Raw genomic sequence first — 14,344 nt, 5'->3', positions numbered from 1 at the left:
ATGGCCACTGACAGTCACAAGGCCACCCTGGTCAATGGGCCTCCTTCGATGGGAATGAGCCAGGACAGATGTTCATTCAAGAGCTTCGGGAAACTGGGTTCAGGCCTTGGAGGGTGGCTCAAAGGACCCATTCACTCACATTCCACCCAGCAGCATTCCTGGCCTCTCTTCACAGCCTCCGTCATCGGGGGCCCACAGGATCTGCCATCTGTGGGGGAAAGTGCCCAACACCACACTCTGTTCCCCATTCCCAGAAATAATCCCAGGTGGAAAGGAGAGCTTGGAGCACAGGACACCCTAGGTCTCCTGACTCCCTTCCCAGTTGGTGTTCAGTGCAATTTCTGGTGTTAACTATGGAGAAGCAACCAGCAGTGCCTTCATTTTAGACACCCCAAAACATGGAACCCACTTCAGCCCTGGCCCCTGGGGAAACTTCCAGCAACCAGGTGGGAGGCAGATATCAAACGGGTAAGGAATAGCATCCCTTGACCAAGTTAAAAGTGTAAGGGATCAGTAGTTTGTAATGGAGCCATACAAGTGGTACTGCAGAAGGGCCACCTGAGCCCTACGTCTGGAGTCAGAAGCTGCAAGCTTATGTGTACGGGACTAGGGGTGGGGGCTGCTGGTGGTACAGAGGGTGGTGACTAGAATACTGGTTCTATGACTTTGGGAATGGCCTTACTCCTCGGAGCCCTGGAGATGACCTCGTGGGACAGGTAGGAAGATCCAACGGAGGGACTACAAAGAAAAGGCACTAGGTACTCTCAGGGGATAAACACACGTGAGATCTTCAGAACAGAATGAGCTTTAGGTTTCAAATCAGGAAATAGTTTTCAACAGGCTCTCACCTTCCTCCCTCTAAACACCCACAGCAGCGCCTAGCTCCCCGTGATAGCACAATTCCGAAAATAACAGCCTGCGTCTGGCTCTTACTAGGAAGCAAGGCCTATGACAAACGTTTTGCACATATTCTCTTTTCAGCTTCTTACTGTGTGACTGAAGGCATGCAACCCACCGACTCTGAGCTAAGTTGACTCAAGCATAAAACAGGAATACTCAATATTATGTAAGTTAAAACTGATGGAGTACTTAAACAATAAAGAGTAAATTGGTTAAATTCTATAAAATTCCTAGAATAATTCATGGCTCTCACATAATTAAGTACTTTTTAAATAAAAATTTAAAAAAATTTCATGCCCCTGTGGTCACTCAGAGTAAGCCACCTGATTAAGGTCACAGGGCCAATCAGGTGATGGATGATTCCAGGTGGTCAGGAAACTGCCACCCCTAAATCTCATCTCCATGTGTCTCTCCACTGCCCACTGGCCCAGAAACTGCATCATACTTGTCCTTGTTCTTCTGTGGTCCTGGCATGCTGAAAGCATTTTGTAGCAGTCTATTAAATACACAGAGTATGCCTTTGAAGGATCCAAATATTTTAAGAGCTACAGAAATAAATGTAAGACAAATTCATAAAAGACTTGGTGGTGGTTAAGAATTTAGTTCAAAGCCCAACATTCCAGCGCACCTGGGTGGCTCAGTCAGTTAAGCGTCTGCCTTCAGCTCAGGCCATGATCTCAGGGTCCTGAGATTAAGCCCCACAGTGGACTCCCTGTTCCATGGGGAGTCAGCTTCTCCCTCTCCCTCTGCCCCTTCCCTGCCCCCCTCCTCCGCTTGTGTGCTCTCTCAAATAAAATCTTAAAAAAAACAAAAACAAAAACAAAAAACTCCAACATTCTCAGAGTAGAAGAGAAGACACAACGTACTGTGCCATGTTCCCACTGTCTTGGGTCTGGACAGAGCACAGGTGGCCAAGGGACAAGTCTTACAACACTGATTTCACAAGAAGGATACAAGAGGTTTATTAGACAACCCATGGCAAGATACAAAATAATTGATAATGAGAACAACCATACTCTATCAGTCAGGTGCTACTTGGGACTATGACACTATCCCACAGGACATTTCTGGGTTCGTATCTCCTAATGCACTACCTAAAGAAATGAATCCCCTCAAATCAGGACTCAAACACAAAGGGATTATACAAAATGATTAATAATGACAACAACCATACTCTCATCAGCCAGGTGCTACTTGGTTCTATGACACTATCCCACAGCACATTTCTGCATTCACATCTCCTAATGTGCTACCTAAAGAAACGAATCCCCTCAAATCAAGACTCAAACACAAAGGGATTCCAGAGACCACTAGGGAAGAGACTAGCTTTGAAAGCTCTCCCTTATCAATGTAGAGAAGGGATGGGGTAAGAAAACTTGGCAGGACAATTTGAATTTCCAAACTCAGTAAGAGGGAAACAAGTGTACAAGGCAGGGTCTCCTGGGACTGGGGCAGAGAGCAGGACAGTGGGAGACAGGAAACGGCAAAAACGGCAGTGGCTGAGACCTGACAGCAAGTTTCTCTTCTCTACTTCTTCCGCCCGCCTCTCTCCTTGAGGGCCAGGTGGATGATGGCGCCGTTGGCCATGTTGTAATAAGCCAATGAGTTGGAATCCTTGATGAAAATGCCCTGGAAAACAGACGATGTGCTTTAGCGTGGGGGCAACCTGGCCTTGAACAGTGTAGTTTTTTAACTCCCAACATCCATTCCCTCTGAACTCAGTGAATACAGGGGCCTGAGAGAAGACAGGGCAATGGCAGGGCATGTGGGTAGGGTTGGCACAGGGAGGACCGAAGATCTCCAGTTCCCTGAGAATGCTCTGCTTTCCTTCCCTCCTAGTAACCCATGCTCTCCCTCTTTGTCAACTTCCCAAGAAGGTGGCCCAGACCAAACCCCATGGAATTCTGACCCTCAAATATGTAGACCTTTCTGAGATCAATCCAAGAGTCTGAGACTGAGGCTCAGAGTAGCGATTTGTCAAAGTCCTGAGAGGGAGAATAAAGCAGCCCCATGTGGGTGGGTATGCACCAGGTGGAGCTAGACTATCACTTCTGCGTCCCTGCACAAAGCCAGGCTACCCCAGACCACACTGGCTGGGATGGCTCCACCACTGGGCCAGAAACCCACCACAGCATTCCAAGTCTTGTCCCCAGATGCCCACCCTAGTCACTGAGTTATAAAGGTTTCTGGGGCTCCATACAAGGCTATAACATGACCCAGCCACCCCAAGCCTCACCATGTCAGGCTAACTTGCCCTGGTACTCCCAGCCAGCATCACTGCTTCTAGAACAGATTCACATGGCTGCCCCCAACATGTCTCTCCACTCCTTTGATTCCACAAGGGATTTAGTTTCTGGGATGGCAGAGGTGTTGAGACCCAAGGGGCAGGACCACCAACGTCCGACTCACCTCATACTGCAGCTTCTGTTTCCCTGCAGGCATACCCGTGGCTTCGTGAATCTTCACCTTGATGACAGAGACCTGTGGGACCGAGAGGTCATTCAACTTCTTGCTAAGGTCCGCTGAAGGAAGCTGACCTGCCCCCCCCCACCCGACTCCTTGGATCCCCTGCACCTGATGCCACTTAGCAGCAGCAAATCATACCTGGTCTGTGAGCGGGAGTGTGAAGACCAGCACCTGTCCGTTCAGTTTCCATTCAGTCTTATCCTGCATGTTGGGCACTTGGACTTTGATGGACACTGGACCCTACAAAACAGGACATGGCAATTATGCCCGGGGAACCCTGAGCCCATCAGAAAATATGGTTTCCTATTCCTGGGCCACCATAAACAATGTCACCCGTCCATCTGGCCTCTTGGACCCTAGCCCAATTCACTAACAGCACTAGTGACATGGCACAATTCACTTCCCGTTTTTTCTTTTCTTTAAAATGGTTTCTTTTCTTTAAAATGGTCTCTACCGTGCCCCCTAGTGAGTCTAGAACTGACAAAGTGTTAAGGAAATGCCCTGTAAAAGCATCAGAAGCACCAGAGACAGAGAGCATATAAACTGCAAAGTCAGAAAACCTGGGCTCCCAACTCCTCTAACCAGGTCTCACTAAGCCTTAACACCAAGTTTATAAAGCAAGTGATCACAACAGCTGCACGGTACTGCTGTAAGCACTGCGAAGACATGGGCCCACAAAATGCGTAGCTCTACCTTGGCACTTCAGCTGGTACTGAGAAAATGGGAAGTGCTACCGGAAAGGGGAAAAAAAAGGCTCGGGTCAAATGGACTGGGGGAGTGGGGCTAGGACTGCTTCTGCCTCCTCACTAGAAGCTGACAGACTCCCTAGGCTCTGGAAGCACCAGGATTTCCCTTATTTCTAGTATCCCAACAGAATTCCCACAACAGGGGGAACTCCAAAGGGCTGCAGCCAGAGGAGGAGGCCAAAAAGAAATTAAGAACTACACCCAAGCTTTCTTTCAGTGTCCAGGGCCCCGTTCATACTCAAGTCCTGTCTGCTGGTCTCCACAAGAATTCACACCAGAGGGACCACCTACTCTGCCTGCTCCTTTCACTGTTAACTGCGCATCCACTGGGCGCTCAGAAACCCTTCCAGGCCTCCAATATCTGACTCGGGCCCCGAAGCCAGAGGAGTGGGAGCGGAACATGGTGGGGCAGGGAGTGTGGAACCACAGCGGGACCGGACCCCCCCAGCTGGGCATTATGACCATGGCTGGCACTCTGGTATCACTGACCTTGTTTCTGCGCAGGAACTCCTCTTCAGGCACGAGGCTGTCTTCTGTCTTCAGTTTTTTGGAGGCAGGCTCATCCTCCATGGGAGGCGGAGGGTGGACAGGGGGCATTGGGGCTGGAGCTGGGACAGGGGCCACGGGTGGAGCGGGCACAAATGCTGCAAGGACAAGAATAAGTGGTTGCGTGAGTGGGAGGAAGGCCCTGGGACTTAGGGCTGGTAAAGGATGAGGGGAGATTGCAAAGGTTTCCCACTTTCCCCAGTCGAAAGTGTGAAGGGTCACTCCTCGCCAAGTCTGGCAGCCAGCAGGAAACGGGGCAGCAGGGGCAGGATTGATAGACAGACTGGGTGCCAGCTGACAGGCAAGCATCACTGGGCCTCTGCACCTGTCTGGAGCCTGACTATCCTGGTGCACAGACCCCAGCTTTGCCACGTCAGCCCATCTCCCCCAGGACCTGTGGCTCCCCAGCTCATAGCTCAGGGACCACTCATGTGGGGAAGCTAAGGCTCCCCTCTGGGTTGGCCCCCCAGTTGTAACAGCTGGGCAGTACTGCCAGCCACTGCACTGCTCGCAGTGCTTAGTCTACAGTCCTGACCCAATGGCCTGGAAGGTGGCATGAGAGACACTGACCTGTTGGCACAATCATGGGGGGTGGGCGGGGTGCCATGATAGGAGGGGCCGAGGGAGGCATGGGCACCACGTTGATCCTGGGCGCATGAATGATAGGCGGCATGGGGGCAATCACTGAGCCCGGGGGTAGTCGGACCACTGATGCCATTGGGGGGCGAGGCATGACAGGTACTGCAGACACAACTGTGGTACGGACAGGAGGCGGCATCTGCAGAAGAGGAGGGACACAGAGGTCAAAGGAAGCCAAAGCTGGACCTCAAGGGCAAATAAGGCTGGTGATTAGCCCCCTGCAGCCTTTGACGATGGGGACTAGACAGCTCTGACGGAGTTCCCTGAGAGACTGCAGGCTCACAACCAGACTCTGACAGGAATTATGCTGAGAGGCCCAGAGTGACACTCTTTCCACTTGGGACTCAACCAGCTGCTTGTGGCAGATGCTGAAAAACCCACTAAAGAGGCCGACCTCAACTTAGCTTCCTGGAGACGGGCCAGAGATCCTCGAAGACCTGCTAAGCCCTGCAGCCCTTCTCTGTCCTAAGCCTGCTTCTCACATTTGCCTCTTGCCTCCCTCCCTCCCATGTTCCAATCCTCCCCCACAGAGGAAGATCAGACCAGAGGCTCCCACTTACAATTAAAGAGTTCTTTGTCTCTCAACTTGACCCAAACAGTGCCTGGGTCCCACTATAAGGAAGCTGTTCTTCTCAGCCAATAGTGTCCAACCCCAAGAACCAAGCTCTGCAAGATCAGTCCCAAAGTGGCTACTGGCTTACCGCGGGTGGCCGGGGCACAGAAGTAATGGGTGGGGCAGAGCTAGGAATGTTGGTGGCTGAAGACGGAGGTGGTGGCTGCTGGGGAAGTTCATTGGGTTTGCTAGGGCCAATCTTCTCTTTGGTATCATCCTCTGGCACCAGGCCCTTGGCCTTATGGATGGCCTCAATCTGCTCCTGGAGGGTAATGTTGGCCTGGGCAGCCTGCTGGGTCCGGGCCATGCTACCCGAGTGGCCGTCCCAGGTCACCTGCAAGGGAAAGCAAAGCCACAGCTTGTCAGGGATCCTAAAATGCAGCTCAAGTATATGATTATGAGAGTGGAGAAGGCACTAGAATCCATCAGAACTGCACCTTTTCCTCTGGCTTCTGGATTTCTTCCTCACCAATCTTCTTACCGATGGCTGTTTCTTCTACACCAAAGATGTCAGTACGCCGCTCAGCCAACTGTTTCAAGCTGCTTTCAATATCCAGACCTGGATGCAGTCACAGAACGGAGGCAGGGGACAGAAAGGAAACTAAAACCACGTGCCCTTCTAACAGAGAGCCCCAACTCTCCTGGTGCAGAGTAGAGGCTAGTCCTGTGGGGCAGGCTGAGTCTGGGTCCCAATATAGCATGCCCCATCTCTGAGCCTGGGGAAGCCCAACCAGCACTAAGGCTGTATGCTAGAGCTTGTCCAACCGCATGACTTAAGAAAAGCAATTGCAAGGACTGTGTCATGGCAAGTGGCAATCAGGACTACAAGCTTACTCTCCTGCCTCTGGGACAGTTTTCTTCCCATCGTGTCTCATTTCAAAGCACTAAGGGTGCTCCAGCCAGCAGAGCCCTCATTCTAAGACAGCCCCAAGATGGTCAACTTCCCCGGCTCTGGTAGGTCTGGGATGGCGTCCATGTCAGGTGCCTGCCTTTGGAGGAGCCTTATAAAGAGTGCTTCTGGAAAATGGGGAATTCTTTTGTAGCATCACAGGCTGTACCTATCCTCACAAATTTTTGTCTGACCTCAGATGTTGCTCTGTTTGGTTAAAACAAACTGACCACATTTCAGAGATTCCCACGGCTCAAAGTAAGTCCGGGCTGAGTCAGAGCAGGGGTTTGGACTGGCTGGGAGAACTCCACCTCACCTGGTGCATATACTTCATCATCGCTCTGCTTCTCCCGGATGGAGCGATCTCGCTGCTCTAGCCAGCGGGGATCGAGAAGCCCGATGCGCATGTGCTCCTGCATTTTGCTGGCGGGGATCTTCTCCCCCGTGATTGGAGACACAAGATACTCATCGGGAGCAGGGGCTGGAGGCAGGGGCTTGGAAGCTAAAAGGAAAGAGATTTCTGAATGAGAACACTGGGAAGCAGCCAGGGTTAAGGGACTACGATTTTATTTGTGTCTCCCTCATCTGAGACCCATCCATTTAGTGCCATGCTGTAGCCCGCCTTGTCCAAGACACCTGGGCACCAGAGATGACTCAGCTCTGTTCCCCATCACCAGGCCTGCGAAAGAGGAGCTATCGATGCCTTGGTGATATGCCACCTCACCCCCTCCTAGAAACAGACAGCACTGAGGAACATGTGAGGGCAGGAAAGAAGACCCTACCTTTGGGGTCATAATCCTTCCGAACAATGACCTGGTCTGGAGTTGGGGGCAGAGGAGGCGGCATGGGTGTCTCTGGGGGTGGGGGCACTTTCTGCCCTTCTTCTTCATCATCCGAACCCTGAAAAGCAAAGCAATGGCAGGACTCAGAAAAGAGCCAATAGGCCACCTCCCTGCAGCTAAGCCCTGGCGGCTCTCAGGGTGACAAAGAGCCTAGGTCCCTGCCAGCCAGCATCCATGTGCTAAGCCTCCAGGGGTAGCCGAGGCCAGGCGGCAGCTGGCCAAGCTCCTTCCTCGCAACATGAATGGGAGTTCTGGGGGCCGTGGTGCTAACACTCCGCCCAGGCATTTCCAGCAGCTGGCACCAGGCAGTCCCAGGAGGCCAAGGGCAGTTAAACATGCTGGGGAGGGGTGCGGGGGGCAAGTCAGCGCTCAATGGTAGCTGCTCATGGAGGAACGCTGGGAGGGAGAGAAAAAGTCAATTCCCACAGACACAGGGGCCATTCTTCTCACACACAAATTCTTTCCAAGGGGAGGAGAGCTGCTTGGCTCTGAAGACTCTATGCCTGCTGGGAAGGGGTAGAGGTGGCCGAAAGGAAGCAGAGGCTACACTAAGAAAAGCTCTGGGAACTGCTGATCATTTGGGCCTAAGTTCAAATGCATCAAAGCATGTGGTGTAAAGTATTCCCTTACTGAGAGTTGGCATGGGGGCAGGAGGGAGCAGGGCCTCTGGGCGAAGCTGGGAAGGTCACAGAACAGAGCCAGCACAGCTTTCAGATCCTTGCCTATGAATGAATCTTTGTTGCCCAAGCTGGAAAGAGGCTCTCTGCTCCCTGGGTCTGGGCAGCTGCTCAGCCAGCATGCCTTATTCGGGACCCACGCCTCCTCTCAAGGATCACAAGGGAGCTGATCTGAAATGTGAAGCGCACCCCCATACCAAGCTCCAGAGGGAAAGGCCAGCTTGTAAGCCCTCCCAGAAGCATACCTCGTCCATGTCTTGCACTTGGGTGTCCTGGTCCAACTGCGAAGGAGGCTCCTCCGCCTTCTCCTGTTTCTCGTCCTCATCATCAGACTCGACCTCCATCTCAACCTCTTCACTCTCCCCAAACTTCTCGTAGCGCTCCTGAATGAGAATTCGGGCCCCCAGCTCTTCTGGGGTGGTGGGGGGAGGGAAATTCCCTGGCAGGGGGTAATCCAGAGTCAAAAGGAGACCTCCACAGACACTCCTTATCAAAGGCCTGCCCCTTGATCTACCCTCTACACACTGTAAGCTCTCCCAGCTCCAGACCCAAGGTCTGGCACATTTGCTCAATTGGGTTAAGTGGGACAATGTGGCAAATCAGAAGTCTTCTGGCAGCAGAGATAAAGCAGATAGATAAAACCCTCTGGGGGGACTATAGTGCTCTGTGGGAAGAGATATATACCTGAGATATTCCAGATGGTTCCAAGCTCCTGGCTCCCCACCTGGAGTCACAGACCTACCTTGCTCATTGGGCTGGAAGTCCACTGTTTCCACCACCACAAAATCATGCCAGTCAATCTGCGCATAGGCCACCCGCTCCTTCTCCTTTTCCTCCTCTTCCTTCTTCCTCTCTCGCTCCTGGAACTTGGCCCACTCCACCCGGTAACACACCTGGGGAGATAGGAAACGGCACAATGCTAAGCTGAATCAGGGTCTGTTCCTGATGGGTCTGACCCCTCCAGCACCTTCACCCAAGCCAGCATCTCCTTTGGAACAGGGAGCTGCTCGGCCTACAAGGGCAACTTCCTGGCGGAAACTATGGTATTTGCATTTGGTTTCAGTCAAGCCCAGTGCCCAGACAGGAAAAAAAAATCTAAATGCCACAGAAACCTTGTGTCTAGGCCTCAAGGACAGTCATTTGTTATAACCTCAGAGTTTTCTGCTTGAGTTGGCAAGGGGCGTGATGCTCACAGAACAGCAAGCTCTGTCCCAGGAAGTCTGTCCAAGTACCCATGAGAGAAGCAGCGGTCTGAGAGCCTGAGAAACAAAGCCTTCATGCAGCCACCCAAAACAGGCAGTGCCAACTGGCCTTCTCTCCTCAACTCTGAAAATGTGGGGCTTCAAATGGCATCTGTCGCCAGAAAACCTGTTCAGGAGTTGGCTTCTAGTAAGGGCAGAAAGAGAAAGATCCAGTAAAACTGAAAGAGAAGCAGAAAGGGAGCAGAGAGCCCAGGATTCTTCAGCCTTTGTGGCCACAAGGTCTTTCTTTCCACCACTCCTGTGCCTAGAACACAACAAGGTCGTGCCCTGGAGCCATTTCCAAATATGAAACAACCCACACAAGGTCACTTGCATTGAAGTAACTAGTTATAATTTAGTTTACCTGGTCCAAAACTTCTCGGGGGTTCTCAGCCTCTTTCTTGAGCTTTGTAAATAAGCCTTTAGGAGGAATCAAGATCTGAAACATGGGAAGAGTTAAAGCAACTGTCAGTGCAGCACAACCCAGGACAAAGAGGGGGCTTCCCGGGGCTTGTGGAACGGCATAGGACAAGCAAAAGCATGGGGTTCCAGGTCCCAATCCCAGCTCCACTTTGCGCAAGTCACTTAGCCTCTGTAACTTGGCTGTCTTCTATAAATAGTAACATCACTGCTTAAAGGTGGCACAGTCAATGTAAAAGGCAGCTGCAAGGACGAGCAAGAAAATCCACAAAAGAGCACTACCCACCACCCAGCGTACAGTCCACATGCCCTGGCTGCTCTCAACACGGGGCTGCTACCACCCTCTGGCACATGCCACCAGGCCCTTTCGCATGTGCTCACCTGATGATCCTACTCCACACTACTGCCCACAGATCCCAACTCCCACATTCTGTCCCCTGCTTTCCGTTTCTCCATAGTATTTATTACCATCGGACAACCACTGACATTGCACTTGCTTTTCGCCCCCCTCACCAGACCAGAAACTCTGTAAAGACAAAGATTTCTCTGTCTTCTGTTCACTATTATATCTCCAGCATTTGAAAGAAAGTCTGACACTGAATATATAGTTGATGAGACAATGAATGATGGCATTGTTCAAAACAGCATAAATCCCAACAGTTTATCATTGGTAAAGTGGCTCAGCCCTACTCTATCATCCCTAGACCTCTACCTCAGAAATAAATCTGCCCTAGAGTCTCCAATGACTAGAGACCGACACCAGTGCCCTCAGGTTAGAGTACTAAATGTCAATGCCCAAGTCCTCTGAGAGAAAAGGAATAATAGGAAAGTAACAGACTACAAAGGATCTGGGGACGTTTAACCCTGGAAGTGGTCCACTAGGTAAAATCAAGGCAGGGCTCCCTTAAAATTGTTACCGTGTAATTAATTACACTAACCCTCTGGCTTTCCATGATTGTTATTTTAATGACTCTACCATTTTTTTACTTGATCATTTTCTAAATACACACATTTTTACAATTCTTTCTAGTTACATACTTAGAGTGAACTAAGTAAATTATTACAGTCCTTTCAAGCCAGATCTTTAATGTGCTGTTTCTAAATATCAAGAACAGATGTACATACCAGGCAACTAAAAAGAGAATGCAACCGCCACAAGAAGTTGGGGGGGAAAAAAGCACCAAAAAAACAAACCAAAAAAAAAACCCCCCAAAACCCAAGCCACTAGCAAATCTATATCAGCGTGCTTTGCAAGAAATTAACAATCTAACTGTTTTTAAATACTAATACCCACTTGTCCAGATTCTTGATTACAACAATGTAGCATGAAATTAAGATCTTCTTGTTCCAGACCCTGAGGCCCAGATCTTAGGGGCTAGAGTGAAAATGCCAGAGTTCAAGTTCCCAGCTCAGCCCTGACAAAATTAATTCTCTGTGCCTACTTCCTCTTCTATAAAAATACGTACAGCAGTGGCTAACTTATCAATTACCACAGATTAAATGAGAAAATGCTACATATATAAATATTTCAACAATACTGTCTATATCTCCTTAAGTTACACTGTCTCCCAATGCTTACTTAAATTATATTTCTAATCCAAGGTACTTTTTAGGGTGAAGAACAACATAGATGTTGGGGTCAGTGCAGCCACTTACTAGCTGAGAGACCATGAGTAAGGAACTTCAACTCTCTGAGCCTATCTCTGCTTTTGAAAAAGGGGAAGGGGAGAGGGAATACTTCCTGCATTCTTATGATGATTAAACTGGGCAAAAGAAGGCAACTATTGGGACGCCTGGGTGGCTCAGTTGGTTAAGCAGCTGCCTTCGGCTCAGGTCATGATCCCAGCGTCCTGGGATCGAGTCCCACATCGGGCTCCTTGCTCCGCAGGGAGCCTGCTTCTCCCTCTGACTCTGCCTTCCACTCTGTCTGCCTATGCTCACTCTCGCTCGCTCTCTCTCTGACAAATAAATAAATAAAATCTTTAAAAAAAAAAAAAAAAAGAAGAAGAAGGCAACTATTAAGGGCTTCCTTCTTCTTAGGTCCTGTGCTAGGCAACTGAACATTCTGATGTACTTAAAAGCAGCTAGCACTTGGCCTTGTCACATAAGCAAGCACCATCCTAATGGCAGTTATCAATCACATGTTTCACTGCTCTTTAAAATCAGCAGTCTAGGGGCACCTGGGTAGCTCAGTGGGTTAAGCCTCTGCCTTCAGCTCAGGTCATGGTCTCAGGGTCTTGGGACTGAGCCCCACATCAGGCTCTCAGTTCAGAAGGGAGCCTGCTTCTCTCTCTCTCTCTCTGCCTGCCTCTCTGCCTACTTGTGATCTCTTTCTCTGTTAAATAAGTAAATAAAATCTTAAAAAGAAACAAAGAAACAAACAAAAAAAAACCCCAGCATTCTATGCTACATTTAAATGGCAGAATGGAATAGAAATCAAGACTTTAGGGACACCTGGGTGGCTCAGTCAGTTAAGTGGCTGCCTTCGGCTCAGGTGATGATCCCAGGGTTCTGGGACTGAGCCCCACACCGGGCTCCTTGCTCAGAAAAAAGCCTGCTTCTCCCCTGCCTACTGCTCCCCCTGACTGTGCTTGTTTTCTCCCTCCCTCTCTCTGCGTCAGATAGATAAAATCAGAATAGATAAAATCTTTACTTAAAAAAAAAATCTAGACTGTACACTGAACTGGAATTTTTAACCTCTGCCCGAGGGCCCATAGACAAGTCAAGTTCTTAGAGACACAAGTAGATACAGTGCCTTCCTGCCCTAGGCCCAGCACCCCTGCCCCTGTCCTGCCCAGGCACCTTGGTGTACTGTTCCACCAGCTTCGTGAAGTAGTTGAAGAGGCTATGCTGCGGGCGGAGGAAGTCAAACTGGTAGTTACGCTGCTCCTTCTGCATCAACTGGGTCAGAAACTGGCGGCCGTTCCTGGCCACAAACTGAGCCGTCAGCTTCACCACGTCCAGGTCAAAGGCTGAGATGGAGGGGGGGTCTGCTATGAACTCAAACTCAGGAGGTGGCTCTTTCGGCACGATGGTCTCTTGTATCACCTGGGCTTGAACCTAAGACGCGGAGAGAATGTGAGGCTCGAGAGAGGGTAGGAAGACACTCCCGGCAGGATGGCACAGGCCTCCACATTTCTGCCAATCACCTGCACACCACTGGCCCACAGTGTGAGAGAATCCTAACTCACAAGACCACTGATTTCTTGGCCAACTGTGGCCTCCACTCCCTGAATAGCTTGGACCAAGAACCATGCCCCTCTGTATTTCTGTTGTGGCCATGAAACCGAGGGCCAAAATCGGGTGGCAGAAAAAAATCTGACTAACACATGCCTTATTAAATCCCACCCCAGGGGGATGAAGGATACAGTCAGCCCTACATGTCTGCAGAGGACCCACTGGACAGAGGACTTCCACATTTGTTACCTCGCCTGACCTCCACACAAACCATGTGGTGGACAGAATTACTACTGTGAATCCCTTTTACAGATGAGGAAACTGGAGTAGCCTGAGGCTCTAGAAGTGGGAAACTACAATGGAAGGTCACAAAATCTATTCCAACCTTTATTTCCCACTGTAAAACAGGAGGTAGCCTTTGCCTCCATGCTCCAGGAATACAGCAGAGAGAAGGGACTAGTCTAGGTCTATACAGGAGGCAAAATGTGCCAGCCCTTCTTGTCTTAACTGATAACCCTAAATGTCCCTAGTGATGGACCTAGAGAAGATTAGGGTATTAAGGTGGGCCACATGGAGGGACCCCAGGAAGGTGAAATGGATGGGAGGGATGGCTCAAGGGGCCCACAAGCCACATCACAGCACTGTCCTCGCTCCATGGACAAGGCAAAGAGGAGGACCAAGGGCCTAAACTCTGGATTGCTGACCGTGTGGCCTGGGTCAAGCGTACTTCCCCAAGCCTCAGGTTCCTCATCTGTAAAATGGTCACTTTGCTGTCCTCCTCACGAGCTGCTGGGAGGTGCCAATGAGACTCCGAAAATACTGAGCACAGAGCTGGACAAGCAGTACTCAAGAAACATCAAAGGCCACAGCACTTTGCTACCTGAGCCTCAGCGTCTTCATCTGTGGATAGATACCTCATGTCTCTCCCTGGCTGGTAGTGAGGTTTAGACAGCAGAGCTCATTACCTTCCCCTCCATGGCCTGCCTTCCCTCTCAGCCCTGGGGATATGAAGGAGGGGATAGCTCTAACCTTCTGGGGCAGCTGCTGCTGGGTGGCCTGCTGCTGCTGCTGCATGACCTTGGGGATGGCGGCCGACGGCTCCTGAGCCTTCCCCTCCTTGAATTCGCTGACCTTGTGGCGGTAGTAGGCATGGTAAGGATCGTTAGGGTTCAAGAAGTTAAACTTGGG

At 50.5% G+C, this 14,344-nt stretch overlaps 1 protein-coding gene across 1 annotated transcript in view; it reads right to left on the bottom strand.

Moving 5' to 3' along the window:
* Positions 1 to 1,837: 1,837 nt before the first annotated feature.
* Positions 1,838 to 14,344, bottom strand: part of SF3A1 (splicing factor 3a subunit 1) — a gene marked incomplete at its 5' end in the record, with an annotated part of 15,116 nt that continues 2,609 nt past the window's right edge. The window contains 14 exons of the mRNA XM_082699055.1: positions 1,838 to 2,529; positions 3,310 to 3,381; positions 3,505 to 3,606; positions 4,602 to 4,756; positions 5,229 to 5,436; positions 5,999 to 6,244; positions 6,348 to 6,469; positions 7,116 to 7,301; positions 7,582 to 7,699; positions 8,564 to 8,757; positions 9,061 to 9,211; positions 9,924 to 9,998; positions 12,782 to 13,039; positions 14,186 to 14,338. Of these exons, the coding sequence (XP_082555181.1) occupies positions 2,428 to 2,529; positions 3,310 to 3,381; positions 3,505 to 3,606; positions 4,602 to 4,756; positions 5,229 to 5,436; positions 5,999 to 6,244; positions 6,348 to 6,469; positions 7,116 to 7,301; positions 7,582 to 7,699; positions 8,564 to 8,757; positions 9,061 to 9,211; positions 9,924 to 9,998; positions 12,782 to 13,039; positions 14,186 to 14,338 (2,142 nt within the window). The 3' untranslated portion in view covers positions 1,838 to 2,427. The remainder of the gene's footprint in view (positions 2,530 to 3,309; positions 3,382 to 3,504; positions 3,607 to 4,601; positions 4,757 to 5,228; positions 5,437 to 5,998; positions 6,245 to 6,347; positions 6,470 to 7,115; positions 7,302 to 7,581; positions 7,700 to 8,563; positions 8,758 to 9,060; positions 9,212 to 9,923; positions 9,999 to 12,781; positions 13,040 to 14,185; positions 14,339 to 14,344) is intronic.

This window comes from Mustela nivalis (assembly GCF_964662115.1).
Source record: "Mustela nivalis genome assembly, chromosome: 14".
Taxonomy (NCBI): domain Eukaryota; kingdom Metazoa; phylum Chordata; class Mammalia; order Carnivora; family Mustelidae; genus Mustela; species Mustela nivalis.
The sequence above is the reverse complement of the archived record's forward strand: the minus strand, read 5'-3'. Positions and strand labels throughout refer to the sequence as shown.